General features: G+C 66.6%; 1 protein-coding gene across 1 annotated transcript in view; it reads right to left on the reverse strand.

The window, feature by feature from the left end:
• Window positions 1–652: 652 nt before the first annotated feature.
• Window positions 653–17,591, reverse strand: part of LOC119094516 (GTPase-activating protein CdGAPr) — a gene marked incomplete at its 5' end in the record, with an annotated part of 85,158 nt that continues 68,219 nt past the window's right edge. Inside the window, 13 exon segments of the mRNA XM_037217572.1 lie at window positions 653–745; window positions 1,217–1,363; window positions 1,979–2,045; window positions 2,319–2,497; window positions 3,686–5,287; window positions 5,689–5,811; window positions 6,551–6,726; window positions 8,004–8,238; window positions 9,712–9,859; window positions 10,481–10,705; window positions 11,742–11,844; window positions 12,568–12,680; window positions 16,253–16,479. Coding sequence (XP_037073467.1) covers window positions 653–745; window positions 1,217–1,363; window positions 1,979–2,045; window positions 2,319–2,497; window positions 3,686–5,287; window positions 5,689–5,811; window positions 6,551–6,726; window positions 8,004–8,238; window positions 9,712–9,859; window positions 10,481–10,705; window positions 11,742–11,844; window positions 12,568–12,680; window positions 16,253–16,479 — 3,438 coding nt within the window.

The following is a 17,591-nucleotide window of genomic DNA, read 5'->3' on the forward strand; positions in this document are numbered from 1 at the left end:
TGTCGCTCCACCCGGGCTTGGATCGTTCCCGTCGGACACCGTAAGGCACTCACGTCTTGGCGTGATTCTCCGGCGGTTGACATGGTCCGCAAACACAGCGTTGCGCAGGCTAGTTTCTGACACTGATATTAAGGATGTAGGGCTTCAGAATGTAGACCGCGTCATTAGCGCCTGGGGCGCCGCCTGCTTCGTTTCTTACAAACACAGTCTTGGCAACTATTGTTTATGTAAGCACCGTTCAGTCACTTCCTTACATAAATAAAAGCAGCAAGCTTATATACAAAATCAGTTCAGTGGCACAATACCTGACATATTGTCGACGCCCCATTCCAGTCCAGTCACAGATTCCATGCTCTCTTTGGCAACATCCACAAAACATGGCGGAACACTGTTCACAAAATACGAGCGCAACAAATCAAAAACACGAGATGAGCAAATCGATATTGTCACAACACGGCGGCGCATGACAGTCAAGGCGCAAATTATGAACAAGTGTAAAGAAGGGTGAACACAATCGATGATCCGCCCGCGCCGACGGCACAGGCCTCTAATACAAATGACACGGCTCCGTCGTGCTCTCGCAGGCACAAAGCACGCCGAACGTTAACGTGAGAGTACATGAATTGCATGTCGTCTGGAATGAGTGGGATCGCTACACGGTCGACACGTAGTTGGTCTTGCGCGCGCCCTCGGCCGTCTCCTCGAACTTGGCGGCGATGTTGCGAATCTTGCCGGGGTCGGCGGCCTGCGCTCGGACGCTGACGGCGGCGCTGGCTGCGGCCGGCCGCTGTAGCGCCCTCTGGCCGCGGCTCCAGCCCGCCACCTGCTCCCGCACGTTCACATCCTCTGTGGGATCGCGCGCCGGCGCCGTCTCTTGGCCTCGCAGCTGCGAGACCCGCTCCCGGGCCGCCGCCAGCCGGTCATTCACACTGACCGTCGCGTCAGCCGGGGCAGCGGCGGCGGCGGCGGCGGAGGGGACAGCTAGACCCGGCAGCGGCGCGCTCTCCTGGCCGGGGCTGCGCAGGCTCGCGGTGCGCCGGAACGGAGCGGCGGCCGGCGGCGCCGCCGCCACAGCCGGACGCGCGGCGCGCCGCTCGGCCGGCGCCGCCACCTCGCTGTCGGAGCGCCGCAGCGGCTCGGCGCGTCGCGGTGGTGACGGTGATTTGGCGTCGCCCGCGCGGCGCTCGCCGTCCGGCCGGCGCCGGTCCATCATCACCTCGGTCTTCTCGCGCTTGAAGCTCTCCGTCTTGTATTTCTCCCTGAGCAGACTTCGGCGCTCCTGCTTGTAGCGCTCAATTCTCTCCCGCGCGGTCGGGTCCAGCCCGAGCACCAGTCGCCCCTCCACCACCGTCGCCTGCGACTGCTGCGCCGCCCGTACTTCCGCCCGCTCCGCCGCGTCGGCAGCCGCGGCCGTCGGCGACGGCGGCCCGTCCGCCTCGAACACGTCATCGACCTCGCGGTCGGCCGACGGGCCGCGGCGCGGCAGGTCTGACCGCGCCGCCTCCTCCGCCGGCCGGCTGGGCACGGAGCTGACGCGCAGCTCCTGGCTCGGCACCGAGCCGACGCGCAGCGGGCTGAGCGAGCCGCGCGCCGCCGGCTCCGCCTCGCCCGGCAGCAGGCCGTTCGGTCGCGCAGCCGTATCGTTTGAGGGCGCGACGGCTGCGGGGTCGGCGGCGATCTGGACGCGCGCCAGCCGCTCGGCTGCCGCGTGCAGAGGGTTGGCCGTGATGTGAACGGCAGCGGGCGAGGACAGGGGACTGACGCGCGCCGCTGCTGCCGCCGACTCGGGCCGCGGCCGCGCCGCCGTCTGGTCCGACATCTGCCGTTGGAACGGCTTCGGCGTGAACAGGTAGCGCGGTCGCTCGGGCAGGGACGTCTTCCTGGTGTTCGGCGTCGGCTCCTGCACCACCGCCGCTGCCGCCGGCGGCGCCTGCCGGCCCGCCTCCACCGGCGCCGCCTCCGCCGCCGCCTCGGTCGCCTCCTCCTCCTCCTTGACCTCAAACTTGGAGAGCAGCTGCTTGACGCTGGCGCGCCGGTCGCTGAGCCTGCGCAGGTCCGACCGCAGCCAGGCCGGCGCCGGCTCGGCCGGCCGTGCCGCGCTGCCGCCGCCGCCGGGGCCCGGCCAGCTGGCCGCCGCGCGGCCGGCGGCGCGCGCACGCCGCTCCGTTACCTCCGCGTCTCCACCGGGGATCGTGACCGGCGCCGAGCGGCCGGCCGGCGACGACTGCACCATTACGCTCTGCGACGTGGAGCGAACTGTGACGGTCTGCGGCCGCGCCACGGCCGCCTCCTCGGGCGTCAGCAGCGCCGACGCCGGCCTCTGCTCGTCCTCCGGCGTGCTCCCGACAGAGGGCGGCGTGGTGGCGCCCGCCACGCCATCGTCGGCAACGGACGACGCGCTGGCAAGCACCGGCCGCGCGGCGGCGGTCATCTCGCCCATCTCGCGGCCGGCGGCGGCGTCTCGACACCGCTCGGCTGCCTTCGGCCGCGACGGCGGCTCCGGCGAGGCGGCGTCCACGACGGCCACGGGCCGCGCCGTCACCACGGCCTCCACCAGGTCCAGGCCGTACAGCGAGTGGCCGGCACGGTCGGCGGCGGCGCGGGACCGCTCTTCGTCCGCCGCCGCAGCCAGGGCCGCCGCCGGACCGTCTGCGACCCTTCGGACCGCGTGGGAGCGGCCCTCGACGGGCGAGGTCGGATCGTCGGAACCGGCCGGCGCGAGTGCACAGGGCAAGACTTCGGGCGTGGCCTCAGCCCCGGGACCGTCGTCCCCCTCGTGGTCCGTGCCGCGCTCGGGTGCACCATGACGGAGTGGCGCGGGGTCTGGACCCTGCGGCAGCAGCGCCTCCTCGGGCGGCGGCAGGGGGCTAGGAGACAGCAACTCTGCGCCGGACTCCGGCTCACACAGCAGCACGGCTTGGGGAGCGGCCGGGAATCCCTGCGCGAACAAGGCTCCGGGTGACCCTACAGATTCCGGAGACGTCAGATTCCCAGCGGATACTCCCTGAAAGCTAATATCTTCAGACGGCACTGCGAACTCCAGAGAAAGAGGCCTCGCATTAGCGCCTTCAGCCTGGCCAACACAATATTCCGGGGACGCTGGCACATCGTCACCGAGCAGATCTCGCGTCATATCTTCGGCTCCCTGGTTGTGGTTTTCAGCTTGAGTCACTTCGCTGCACATTGGCGCCGTCTCCGGCGCGCCATCCAGCCCGCGGGCATCCACAGCCACTGGCTCAAACTGACACGGCGACGCGCCTCTCGCCTCGGCTTCACCGGCGCAGGGCCGGTCATCCCACACCTCCGGCGCGGCCGCCGGGACCGGTGGTTCTGGGCTACCGGTGGGCGTGTCCTCCGGGGACACGGCCGGCGCCGCTGCCAGCGGCGACGCCGGAGCGGCGGCGCGCTCCGCGGCCGGCTGTCCGTCTGCGGCCGAAGCCCGAAACTCGGGCGCCGCGCCGGCCGACGCCGACCCTCCCGGCGCGGACACAGCAGCTTCTGTGTCCAACACCGCCGGCGAGGTCCCGCCGTCACCACCAGCCGACACCGGCGGCACCGCAGGTTCCCTCTGCGGCGGCGCCGCCGCCGGCCGCTCGGGTGACGTCACACCCGCGTTCGATGACGCCACGCCGGCGGCCGGCGGCCGTCCGCGCGGCTCGGGCGACGCCGCCGACAGCAGCTCGGCCTCGGACGGCAGCGGCCGCTCGTCGAGCGTGTCCGAGCACGTGGCGGCCGTGGTGATGTCGGCCGAGGCGGGGAGCCGCTCGGGCGAGCTCGCCGCCGAGCTCAGCTGGCTGTAGCGCACGTCCGTCGGGCTGGGCGTGCTGCCGCCGTCCGAGAAGGTCGGACAGGAGCGCGTCGGCGAGCCGCCGCTGCCCGCTGCCTGCGCCGGACACTCGATGAACGAACGACGCACCGACGGCATCGCCGGCGGCGGCGGGTCCAGCGGCGTCGGCGTCGGCGGCGCGGCGCCCACCAGCGCGTTCACCTCCTCCAGCGAGTGCCGGAACACGCGCACCTGCTGGTACACGGCGTCGCCGACCGCCGCCGGCTCGACGTTCTCGTACACGCGCTCGTCGCCGTTCTCGTCCGCGGCGAGCCCGGGCTCCGGCGTCCGCTCCGCCACGCCGCCAAACGCCTCGTTCTCGTACAGCTCCGCGTCGCGCTCGGCGCCCGCCGCCACCCCCGCCGCGAACTCCACCGGCTCGTACTCGAGCTCCGGCAGCGGGTCGCACGGCCCGTCCGCCGCCGGCGTCACGTTCTCGTACGCGCCCGCCTCGTCGGCGTCGTCGGGCGTGCGCGCCGCGTCGGCCGCCACGGCGCGGCGGAAGCTCTCCGAGTTGAGCCGGCGGTCGAGCAGCTCCAGCGCCTCGGGCACCAGCGTGGAGATGCGGTTGGACGCGCCGGCGGCCGGCGGCGCCAGCTCGCCGTCAGAGTCCTGGATCTCGGACACGTCACACTCGGTCACCTCGTCGTCGGCGACGGCGTCGCCGGCCGACGGCCGACCGTAGTGTTCGGCGCTCGATGCCGTGCACTCGCTGATCGGACTCAGCAGGATGATGTCCTGGCACGTACTCGGCTCCGGCGACACGTGCACCTCCGCCACCACCTGGCGGCCGGCCGGCGGCTGCGGCGGCGGCTGCGGTGGCGCCGGCGCCGGGGCGGGGGCGGGCGCCGGCGCCGGCGCGCTGTCCGCCGAGAGCGTCGCCGCGCCCGAGCCGTCCGTCCGCAGCGACGACACGTCCACGCTGGTCGACTCGGAGCCCGTCAGCGTCTCGACCGACGCCTTCTTGCGCACCTTGACGCGCGGCGAGAGGCCTGGCTCAGCGGCGGCCGCCTCCTCGGCCCGGCGCCGCGCGCCCGGGCTCAGCGCCGATAGCACCTTCTCGCGGAACGAGCCGGGCGCCGTGCGCTTCACGCCGCCCTCATCGGCGCCCCGCGCGGCGCGCCGCACGCGCGGCGGCGACGTCAGCTGGCGGATGCGACCGCGCCAGCCGGCCGAGTCGGTGGCGCGCATCGTCTCGTCCTCGCTGAAGACGCGCATGTCGCTGTCGTCAAAGCAGTACTGCGTCTGCAGCTCCTCGTCCTCCTCCTCCAGCCGGTCGTCGCAGAAGGGCAGCTTCAGCTCCAGCAGGTTGTTGAAGTAGGAGTCGTGCGAGACGGAGCGGGCGTGCGCGCGCACGGCCGGGTCCGTGTCGGGCGTGTCCGACTCGGAGGCGGAGCGGGCCGCCTCGGCCGGCGGCGCCGACGCCGGCAGCGTGGCTGGGCTCGGGCTCGGGTCCATCATCTGCAGCGAAGGCAGCGGCGGTCAGCGGCCGCCGTCGGTGCCGCGGCCAGCTCAGGCTGGGCTGAAGCTGACGCGCAGCCCAAACAACACACGGAACTCTCTACGGAGAGATGACCCCCAAAGTACACCCGGCGAATAGGTGCTATCGCCTAGGACGTTTCATTGAGGTGCCTGAACGTCTAACGAGAACAGGCTTGATATGTGATTTCATGACCCGGTGATCAAACATCACTGAGACGCGCAACGCCTCACAACAGGGGCAGTCGTAACAACACGTCCACAACACTTATTACAGTACTTATGCCATCAAGCCCTCATAAAACTGCTCCTGCGCAGCCGCCGCTCAGCCGGCCGGCCGGCGCCTGTCAGGCCGGCCGGCTAGCCGCTCCCCACGTGCTTACCATGGAGCCGCGCTTGTTCTCAGCGTGGCACATGGAGACGAGCGAGTCGGCCGACTTGACGGAGCGCAGGCGGCGCGTCCGCACCCGACTCTGGGTCAGGTCCGACTCGGTCAGGGTCTTGTCCTGCGGTCGGGGCACACGGCACGCGTCGTCAGGCGCGCTCACAGTGCGACGGCGCACAGCACGGGCCAGCGGTGCGCGGTTCGGCGGCGGCGGCGGCGCTTAGCGGCGTCAGCGCCGTCGGTGATCACTGACAGACCCCCGTCACACGCCGACAGGTGCTGAGTCGTCCAGCACGGGCGCGCCAGCGAGGTACGACCGGCACACGCCGCGCTGACAGCTCTACACAGACGGCGACGGGTCTCTAAATGTGGTTTGACAAACACCTGGCCACAATGCGAAGCACCGCCGTCGTGCGATTTTGAGACGGCCGTTAACGGTCCACCAAAAGCCGTGCGTTGCCTTCCGACGAGAACACCGACACATCTACCTATGGAAGTGTTGCTATGTTGTAGGCTGGTCTTCCGGGCTTTACAATAGCCGGGGGCAAGTCCTGGCGGCGGCGGCCAGTCTCTGCGAGGTCCCCTCACCGGCCGTGTCCCCTCACCCGGCGTCTCACCAGTCTCTGCGAGGTCCCCTCACCGGCCGTGTCTCATCCTCCGGCGTCCCAAGAGTCTCTGCGAGGTCCCCTCACCGGCCGTGTCTCTTCCAGCGGCGTTCCATCAGTCTCTGCGAGGTACCCTCACCGGCCGTGTCCCCTCCCCCCCCCCCCCCGGCGTCCCACCAGCCTCTGCGAGGTCCCTTCACCGCCATCTCAGCACGTCGCCCACCTCACACACCCACACCCCGGCGCGGCACCCACCGTCAGAGCGATGTCGATGGGCTCCGAGCCCTTGCGCAGGTGCGGCTTGGCCGGCCGGCCGCGGAACAGGGAGCGCCACCCCAGCGGCGAGCGGCGGAACTTGAGCGAGCCGCTCTTGCGCGCCGGCAGCTCGATCACCGTGTGGTACTTGGTGGGTAGCGTGGCCGGGCCGCCGCCTGCGGCACCAGCGCACGGCGGGTCACCGGCAGGTCGCAGTCGGGGCCGGCCAAACGGGCGGTGCGGGTCAAACCGCACTTAGAGGGTGAGGCTGACACGCATGGGCACATGGCGCGACAGCCGCGGCGGAGACAAAAAGGTGGCGCGGATTGCAGGCATGGTCGTGGCCCGTGACATCGAGAACAATGTGAAAAATACGTCGGTTCCGCCATGAAAACGACAAATGAACTGCCGTATTTCGATCATGCAGCCCAAACCCGCCGCGCCCCCAATGTTTGCTGTTACGGTGTACCTTTTTGCCTGAGGCCTGAATGGGGTTATTGAATTGGCCCATGGCCGAGTCAACAGCACTGCCGCCGGTTAAACATAACACAGCTGACGCCATCACGCGGCCACAACTCTCCAGCAGACAAACCACCGCACACACGGCCCCGGCCAGTCAATCACATCCGCCAGCCAAACCAACAGCTGCTGTTAGAACAATAACGCCGGTGAGATGGAGGACAATTCGTCATGGCACACCGCCTCGCTGCGTCTAAAAACAAACAGCACACCCGCAAAACAACGCCTAATGGGCAGCAGCGCGGCGGCAAACAAACAGGAAACCGGCAGATAAAAATAATGCTACTGCGCCGCCACGTCGCCGCAAAAGCCGCCACACGGAAAGCCACGGCCAAAGTCCGAGCGGCGCGGAGCCCAAGCCACAGCCGGACGGGGCTGGCTGGGCCGCGGCCGGGGACGCCACCGTACCGGCGCGGAGGGGGCACGGGCACGGCGAGCTCGCTCTCTCCCACTACCGGCAGCGGAGGCGTCCACTGTGGCTGACCCACTGACCGGGGCAGATGACACACTCAGGGTTGACCGCCCCAGGGCACTGTAGGAGCACGCTAGCCCCACACTGAACTTGCGAACGGGGCACGCCTGGGCGGGGCACCATCGGCGGGGCCCCATTCAACAGGAGCGCCGCAGGGAGCCCAGTGCGCGCGCGTGCGTCTTTAGCCCTGATGATGATGATGGTATCGGTTTGAGCTTCATGGCGCGCCCACTACCGTGGTCATATGCCGACCATGTATTCAGCCCCGCAAGCGCGGGCTAAGAGCGCAGGCTCACTACGCGGGGCGAAGACAGCGTTTACACGGCGATATACCAAGCCTGATGATGCAATGGCGAATGCCTAGTCACTTAACAGAAACGAACCAAAACGACTCGGGTGCGCAGAAGGCAGCATCAAATGAGGAGAACCCGACGGAAGCGAGCGCCCGCGCGCGGCACCCACCGACTTCGATGTATTTCTGGTCAGCCTTGGCGGAGACGCCGAGGGCGCGCGAGCGGGCCTCCTCCAGGCTGAGCAGCTTGGTCGGGGTGGAGATGGCCAGCGACTTGGGCCGCGAGCGCTTCGGCGTGCGCGTCTGCGGCGCCATGTCCGGGCAGAACGCCGGCAGCTTGTCGCTGAAGATGAGCTCGCAGTAGCGGATCAGGTACTCCACCACCACCGCCTGGATGCCGACGCCCTGGCGACGGACGTGGCCGGTCAGCTGGTCAGCAGGGAGATGAGGTGGCCGTTCGCCAGGCGCGAGGCCGCAGCCAGAGGTTACCGCGTGAATGTGTGCAAAGTCAGCGATAAGTGCTTCCGCGCGTCGCAGAAGTAGTTCTGGTGGTGCCAGTGTATCCAACTCCCACAGCTGGCGACAAACGATGGAGCTCACGGGCCGCCTATAGTTACATTACAAGCCGATAACCAGCCAACAACTCTCCTGCCAACGTAAGCCTAGAGCGCCGACGACGCTGCTTGTCACGTGGCTGTGATCATCCCTCAGGAGCTGCGAACAAGAAGCCAGCCGCCTTCAGACGCGGCCCACACTACCACGGCTCACGGGTTCGGTACCGAACGCATCGGGAGCGGATGAGCGCGCCCAGGCGGGCATTCGACGGGGACGGCCCCGGTCCCCGACACGGCCGGCGAAAACCGCTGGACGGCTCGGTCCCCGACACAGCAGCGAAAAACCGCTTGGACGGCTCGGTCCCGACACAGCAGCGGAAAACCGGTGGGCGGCCCGCGGTCTGACACAGCGGCGAAAACCGCTGGACGGCCCGGTCCCGACGCAGCGGCGAAAACCGCTGGGCGGCCCGGCCCCGACACAAGCAGCGAAAACCGCCGCACATACACACACACACACACATTAAGGCGAGGCGTCGTATCTGTCGGCCCGGCGCCCCGCCACCACCATGTTTATAGCCGGGAATGTCGCCTGCCGTGGGGCCGTCGCAATCGACATGCGTTAACATGACTCACCGCCCGCCGCAACGGGCTGCTAACGGCGGATAAACGGCCACACCAGGCCACATGGCCCGCCGCCCTTGGGCCACATACTAACGAGCGGACGACCCATGCACGCCTCACGCACCAACCGCGCCAACCCAGCACCACCATCAACGGCGTGCTCGACGGCCATCTCAGGATGGATGGCCTTGAGCCATGGCGGGGAGATGCATTCATACTGCTACATCGTGGGAAATTGTACACCATCTCCACGACCATTCTTAGGTCTGTCCACCCGGACGCATTTTCCGCAATGACAACGGCACCGTAAGAAAACTGTATACATATTATTGACGTTGAATATAACAGCGCAGTAGTAATCATAATGAAGACAGGTTACGTACGTTGCAGCTGTGTTGTACCATCACTACTGACTGTTCTTTAGCAAAGGTCCACCACTTTACCTCACACAAATCGTCCACTGAAGCTCGCCAGTGTGATCACAACCCTTTAGAGTCCCATCCCCGACCCTCCCCGGGTCAGATCGGCATAGCGCCCCACAGCCTGGTCATCAGACCACTCTGAACCGACCACCACACACACACAGACCAACCCACCATGCTACTCCCGAGCCACCCCTCAGCCTCCACACCATCCACCACTGGCCCGACAACCCTCCCCCCAGCCCCGCCCCCCTCCCGCTCCCGCCGGCGCGCCGACTGACCTGTAGCGCCGCCACGCCGCCCACCTCCAGCTCCTTGCTGCGCACCAGGTTGGGCGCCCAGACGATGGCCAGGTTTTTGGGCGTCATGCCGGTGCTGTGGCCGTGCGCCGACACCCGCGACAGGTGTCGGATCAGGTACTCCAGCGTCCTGCAGCGACACCACACCAGGTCAGTCAGGTCAGGTCAGGTCAGGTCAGGTCAGGTCAGGTCACGAGTGAAAGACGCACCGGGGCGTGCCTCTCACAGGCACCGCGTCCAGCTGGGGCGGCCGCCGCGGCGCGATGGCCGTCGCAGCTGCTGTGACAACTACACCCGAAGTGCCACAAGTGCGTGGCGTGGTTACAAGCCACTCGGCTGTGGTGCGCTTTACGACGGAACACAAGAACATCGTTTTTCACGTTGTACCGTAGTGATGGCTGCGCCCTCGTCAACGAATCACAAACACCGGATACAGCCATCATTAGCGTGGCGGATATAATGACTTCCATAGGGATCATTATCGGAATCAAGTTATCGGCATAGTGCGGTTAAATAACCAGGCCGTAACGCGGACCACGACGTCGGACCGTGCGGCACCACCAGCAGCTGGCAGCTGCCGTCTCCCGACTGGCGGCAGGATCATCCAGTCACCCCCAATCACTACTCGCGATTAGCCCACCGCGCGACAACCACGGCAATCTCACAACGGCCTCGTCAGCATTCACTGGACGGAGCCGGTCACGTCGACAGCCGCGAACATCGCCCACCAGCACCAGCACCAGCACCTCACCTGTAGTGGGGCGGCGGCAGCTGCTGGACCACGTCGCGCATGCGCAGCAGCCGCTGGTCGTCGCTGCTCTGGACGGCGGCCACGAACTTGTCGTACAGCTGGTAGGTGAGCAGCGGGTTGGGCAGCTCGCGCAGGTACTGCTTCAGCAGGCAGGAGACGCTGTGGATGTCCTGGCGCACGCTGGGCTCCGTCAGGTCCGGCACCCGGTCCTCGTCGAACGTGTTCCTGCCGGGCGGCGCGGCGCACGTCAGCCGACAGCGGCGCAGGCGGCAGAGGGCGGCGACATAGGGAACAACATGGTGGAGAGCGCCGACACTGTCAGCAGGGCCCTCGCGGCGGAAAGGAGCGGCACGGCCGAGAGGGACGATACGGCTGAGGGGTACGACGCGGCAAACACTTGTCGATTATGTGCGGGGAATGCCGAAATTTGCACTGAATGATTTTGAATTCGGTGCTAAAATCGCGACAATCCAAACAAACGACACGTCAGTTCCCATTTGGCAGCCTCGGGGCGACGGTACTTCCGACAAACATTCCACGTAACCACCGACACCAAGTTCCTATCCGCTCAGGGTCGAAAACAATGGGATTCAATGTTCGCAGCTCGGGGGGCGCGCCCGGCCCGCACAGCGCATCATCCATACAGCGGCGGCTCACTGGGACAACGTGCGCGGGCGAGCCAACACCGGGAACGAAGGCGCCACATGGGCCCTTATCACACCACACGTCCTGGAACCGGGCTCGGGTCCCGGGCCGCGCGCCGCAGACGCCACGGTAACCGGCAACTCGGTAACCGCAACTGGCGACTATCCGCCGATCATGCCGTCGTTCTTCAGCACGTGGTGCCCACCTCAGGGAGGCGACAGTCCTGGCTGCGCGAGCCTTGCGTACGCGCTATACCAATCGACCACAGCTGCCCCGCGACCAATCACGGTCCCCCTCCCCCCCCTAGACCACTGACCAACCACCACCACCGGCAGCCGGCGTGCGGTGCCGGCCGTGCGCCCGGCGCGGGGTGGGACCGGCCGTGTGCCGTTAGCCCCGCCCAGACGGCGCCGGCAGTGCCCGCGCGCCGCGCCGGTCCCCCGGGACTCCCCAGCCGGCGGCGTGTGCGCCACACCGCCCCGACGGTTGATGCAATCCGCGCGAATCCCCCACGGTAGCGCTGTGAGTCAGCAGGGGAGCTCTGATCATCGGGCGAGCGCCCGTCCGACGTTCTCGCCGACCGCCCGGTTCGGGCGGCCGCGCCCGAGGCGCCCACCTCAGCCGCTGGATGTTGGAGTTGACGCCCGACAGGCGGTAGATGCCGTCGACGATGCCGTGCGACTCGATGAACTCGGCGCAGCTGCGCAACACCACCGGAACTGCGGGCCGGACAGGGCGACATGTCACACACGGGGCCCGGTCAGCCAGTGAGTGGCTGCGCATTGGCCGCCACGCACCGTGTCGCCAATGCGTCGCTGCGCACACAAGGCGGGGAGCAAGATCAAGATGAGAGAACATGCGTGGCAGAGACCACGAACAGCTGCGCCCCCCCCCCCCCCTCGGAGTACGGCAGGGCACAGCACAGCACGGCGCGGAGACAGGGTGGAGCGCGCGAGACCAGAGCACGGCAGACCAGACGCAGACCAGACGTGAAACATGAACCGGGGCGCACAAAAACACAGCACAGACACGCCGCACGAGAGCACGGACGTCAGGACGGCAGGCCAAAACGGGCCCAGCAAGGACAAGGTGGTTCGGAGAAACGGCACCGTCACGCGACTGGTCACGAAGGCCGATGGCGGAGCCGAGCCGCGGTGACCAGTGGGGCTTCACAGCACTGCGACTACTGGGATATGGGCTATAGGGCCACGTGGGCTGAGCACGGCACGAGTCACGGTGACAAAACAGGCAGCTGGCCTGCTCGCAGAAGCCATCACAGCAGCAACGCGAGGCTCACGAATAGTCACGTGGCATCGGTTCGGCCACGACCTGTAAGGAGCGCCGCCGCAGAAGAGAAATAAGCTGGCTAGCGGGAGCCACAGTCGCCGCAGCCACATCGCACGTCTGCACATCGGCACACGCCCGCAGCACGGCGCACTCACTGTCGCGGCCGGTGTTCATCAGGTGCTCGCCGAGGTCGCAGCCGAACACGCGCTCCTTCAGGATGCCCGACTGCTTCAGCTTCCGCCGCGACGGCCGCGTCTGGATGAAGCTCCTGCAACAGGTGACCACGTCACCGAGGCCGGCCGCCAGCAGCGCCATGGCAGGCCGCGCCGCCGAGCCGCACGGACGGACGGACCGACCGACTGCGGCCGCCGGCAGTACACTGCCGCGACGACGGCGGCGGCAGCAGCGGCGGCGGCGGCGGCGGCGGCGGCGGTGGGCCATTACAACGCGCCGCCAGGCAGAACGGGCGCGCCGCGGCGGTGGCGGCGGTGACGCAACGGCGCACTTCCGTCGGCCCAGCGCCCCCCCCCCCCCCCTTCCTGCCCGCCCCGTCTCGTCGGTCGGGTCACCCTCTCCGGCTTCTCGCGCGGGGGACGGCGGCGGCAGGCCCGCCCCGGGGTCGCCGCCCTCGCCGCGGTCGCGGCTGGGCCCGCCGCTGCGCCGGTCACGTGACCGCCGCCGTCGGACCGATCACATACATATTCCGTCATCGCCCACACGACGCCGCGGCCGGCCGGCACGCAGCGTGGCGGGGCGCGCCGCCGCCCGGACCGGCTCGGTCCGGAGGCGCGAGACTCGGAGTTTAGTCACACCCCGAGCCGCGGCTCGACGGGCCGACGCGGCGCACCCCGCCGCCACTCAGGACAGCGGCTGGGGTATCTCGTCAGTATCGCAGACTTTGGGTGAAATGTGACATTTCTTGCGGGTGATTTCGGGTACGCCGCACTGAAACTTTGTAATTTCGACCCTCCATCCATGGATAGATGGAATTTTCCAATGATTGACGCCTCCTCAGAGACTTCAGCTGAGACATCTCGCCTTAGTGGTATGTTTTGATGAGACGTTTTGGCACGCTGGAATGGGCATGCGAGCGGTGCGTTGAAGCGAATCACAATCACATGGTGGCAGCTCGCACGACCTGTTCAGGCAGGTCGGTTCGGCTTCCCGGACACGGCCGACACCCGTACAGTTTCACCAACCGGGCAAAGTTCAGGCCCAGTAGCTTCCGCGCGACTCTGATTTCCAAACCGATAACAGGCCCCATCCGGAACGGTAGCAATAAAGCAATTCCTTGCCGACCTCGTGAGAACATCGAAAAGTGAAAATGATCCCTTTTGCCCCTGCAGGCCCAGGGAAATTTCAATGCCTTTCCAGCATGCCCGATTTTCTCGGAGGCCGGGGCGGCCAACTTGGGATTTAGAATGGCGCTGTTCATTCGACCCGATGCTATAATTCTCGTGGGCTTTCGAAACTGGGGCGCGCGCCTACTGAATACAGCCATCTCTAACGGAGGCCGCGCTCGACAAAAAAGGAAAAAGCTGGTCCGATATGTAATTCAGGAACAATACAGGACCCCGGGGGACAATGCACGACAGGTCGGACTGGGCCGGCGTTAGTGGGCGAGATGGGCTCTGGGACTTCACTCGAAACAGCAGAATCACAAAAGACCGACGCTTTGCTGAAGAAGCCAGACCGTGTAGTAAACTACAGCTACACACGTCCTGAACAATATTAGTTGTAACAGTATTAGTTATCAACAGTATTAGGAGCTCGAGCCGGCGTGCTTCACAGCCGGCACAGCCCGCAAACGGGGGAAGAATCGACCAATACGAATGCGTGCTATGAACGCACAGTCATGGCTAAGGCGGGACCAGATTGCCTATGACACGAAAAAGGAAGCCGATCAGTTAATGAGACATCCGGGTCATGTCACACGGAGAGACGGCCGGTCTCATCGGGAGACAAATGACAGAGTCGGCCCGGGTCTGTGCCAGCGTCGCCGTAGCATCGATCCCGACGATCGGCGCGGAGACAAGGGCGACTGGCGCGCGCTTCAGGAGGGGCAGCGCCGCCAAAGGGTTTTATGGCCGCCGCCGGCTGTCGCCGATGCGATTACACGACCGTGACCGCCGGCGGCGCGCCCGAGGACAAAGGACGCCGGCACGACGACAGTGCGCCCGCCGGCCGTTACTGGAGCTGGGAAGCGGGGTGGCCGCGCCGCCCCCGCCGCGCGCATCTCATTGGGGCGCGCCAGCTGTCAGCGCCGCTGCGCCGCCAACAGCGCGAGCGGCGGGCGACGACGGGCGAGAGGCCGTCACAACGCCGGCGATCGGCACCCGCCACCTGTCAGTCGGCAGCTGACAGCCGGCAGCGGCGCCGTCACGGCGCGGCTCGAGCCGGAAGATGTCGGGTCCTGCGGGAGCCGCCCGGTCTGCCCACTCACGGCCCGACTGTCCTGCCACCTGCCGGCCGGCCGGCGAAGCTCCGTCTGCCGCGGCCGCTGCTGCCGCCCGGGGTCCGCACGCCGCCGTCGCGCTGCTGCACGATGAGCCGCACCAGACGAGCCCGAGACGAGCCGTCACCCTATGCTTGCCATGTTCAGTCAGAGTCCTACCTCCGGCCTCAAATGATGCCATTCGCACGTCCAGGTTCGACCCAGGCTAACCGTGATTGACGCGCCCATGCAGAGGGCACCTCCGGCGATACCGACTCTGGCTACCGTGCGAACTCAGGCCCACCGGAGGGGTCAGTCCGGAGCCGGGCCGGACGGACACGTGTCTCCGCCGCCGGCCGCAATAATAAACAGCCGATCGTGACGAGCTGTGCGCGTCGGCCGAGCGGCCCACGATCCTGCCACGGACGGTCGCTCCGAGCGGCCGCCGACGGTCGGCTGGAGGCCGGACCAGGCCGCGCTCCAGCCGGCTGGCCGGCCGCTAGACGGCAGATACGACGCGGTCGTCCCGTGATGACTAAGATCGGTGTCCGGTGATGACTGAGATCGGTGTCCGACGATGACTACGATCGGTGTCCGACGATGACTGGGGTCGGTGTCCGACGATGATTAAGATCGGTGTCCGGTGATGACTAAGATCGGTGTCCGGTGATGACTAAGATCGGTGTCCGACGATGACTAAGATCGGTGTCCGGTGATGACTAAGATCGGTGTCCGTTGATGACTGGGATCGGTGTCCGGTGATGTGATGACTGGGATCGGTGTTCGGCTAATCGTCGGGTCGCGTCACGGAAAATAAAGCCGGCTTTAGTGTTGACCCCAGTGCACCAAAGAGTACCAGGAACTGAGCAACAACTATCAACACAGAGGAAAGGAGGTTAAGAAGCCGTGCATGTGTTACAGGTAATAATACATTGTTCGAGACCGGGACGAAGGATTCGTCGGACTCGGGCGCAATTTACTTTTCTACGGCGGTGATTTCTGTGGATCCACTCACAAATGCGTTTATTTCAGTCCATACCACTCTCGGTATTGCTTTAACTCGGTGTCACCCCGAGCCCCTCTCGGGGAGGAGGAGGAGAGGTTTGACCCTGCCCCGACCGCAAGGCCAGCCTCCCAACACCAACGGGGAGTACCCGGCCAGCGCCGCCCACACTTCCCCATCGGCGCAGCGCCGCCCCGCCGGCCCTGACCCGCCTCGGGCGCCGCCCAAACAATGCCACCCGGCCCTGGGTCGGGTCGCACGCGGCCGGCGCCGGCCGGGCCGTGCGAACCGACCGGAGGGTGCTGGCCGGACCGAGGACGACACGCGTCCTCACGCCACGGCTGGACCCGAGGCCACAGGCAAGGCAGGCGGGTGCCCCGATTCGCTGATTCGCCTCTCTCACCTGAAGAAGGCGATCAGCTTGCCGTGCTTTCGGAGCACGGGCCGGCTGGGCTGCAGGGTGGCGGCGCGCCGCGGCCGCACGGGCAACGCCAGCTGGTGCGGCACCTTCTCGTCGATCAGCTGGACGCACTCGCACGGGAAGAAGCCGACCTCGAAGCCGCGCTTGCCGCGCCACCACACCGACTCGTCCGGCGGCGCCATGTCGATCACGGAGATCATGTCGCCCACCTGCGGACGCGGAGAGGCCAGGTCAGGTCAGGTCAGGTCAGGTCAGGTCAGGTCAGGTTAGCGGGACGGGGCCATTATCCACATCCAGATCAAGGTAGGTCATGGTCATTACGTCCTGATCACGACCACAGCATGTCCATTATGCACTGCGGAGGCCAGGTCAGGTCAGGTCAGGTTAGCGGGGCGGGGCCAATGTCCACATCCAGATCAAGGTACGTTCATGGTCATTACGTCCTGATCACGACCACAGCATGTCCATTATGCACTGCGAAGGCCAGGCCAGGCCAGGTCAGGTCAGGTCAGGTCAGGTCAGGTCAGCGGGGCGGGGCCATTGTCCACATCCAGATCACGGTACTGTCATGGTCGTTACGTCCTGATCACGATTGCAGCATGTCCATTACGCACTATCTAGATCACGGGATCCAGACACGGCGGTTATCCAGACACATCGGCTATCCTCACACAGACTCCATTCGGGAATTCACTGACATCGTGCATCCTGACAGGCAGAGGTCAGGTCAGGTCAGGTCAGGTCACGGTGCGTTAGGTGACCCGCGAACCACCTCACCCATCGCGAAAACCCTTACCCCAACATATACGCTACATAGGAGTTCATGCGACAAGCGGTCCAACAATCCGCACCAGTAGCCGCTTGTCGGAGCCGCGGCTACCGCTTCTGTGAGGGGGCACACAGCTGCGGCGGACAACACAGGCACTACAACACACCACCAAAATTTGGTCGGACAGCACCAGGGCACAGGCTGACTAGCGGCGGCTCTCTGACCGGGCGGGCCCTGCCACCAGTCAGACGGGACGGCGTGGGGGGGGGGGGGGGCTCAGAGGGGCGGCAGACCGACCGTCACCGGACGAGTCAGACGGGACAGCGGGGGGGGGGGGGGGCTCAGAGGGACGGCAGACCAACTGTCACCGGACGCACACCGAGGCGTGGCAGGTCATAGGATCGTCTGCTACGCCCGACGGGACGGCTGCCGTCCCAAAAACAAACAGCTGCTGGACCAGACGGCGCGATGCAAAACATCGCTGGACGTCTGAGCGACCCGCCCAGCCCGCTCCAGACAAGTCGCACCGCCTGCAAGCAACGCCGCGTCGCC

Source organism: Pollicipes pollicipes, unplaced genomic scaffold (genome assembly GCF_011947565.3).
Source record: "Pollicipes pollicipes isolate AB1234 unplaced genomic scaffold, Ppol_2.1 Scaffold_4002;HRSCAF=4701_pilon_pilon_pilon, whole genome shotgun sequence".
In the NCBI taxonomy this organism is placed as follows: Eukaryota; Metazoa; Arthropoda; class Thecostraca; order Pollicipedomorpha; family Pollicipedidae; genus Pollicipes; species Pollicipes pollicipes.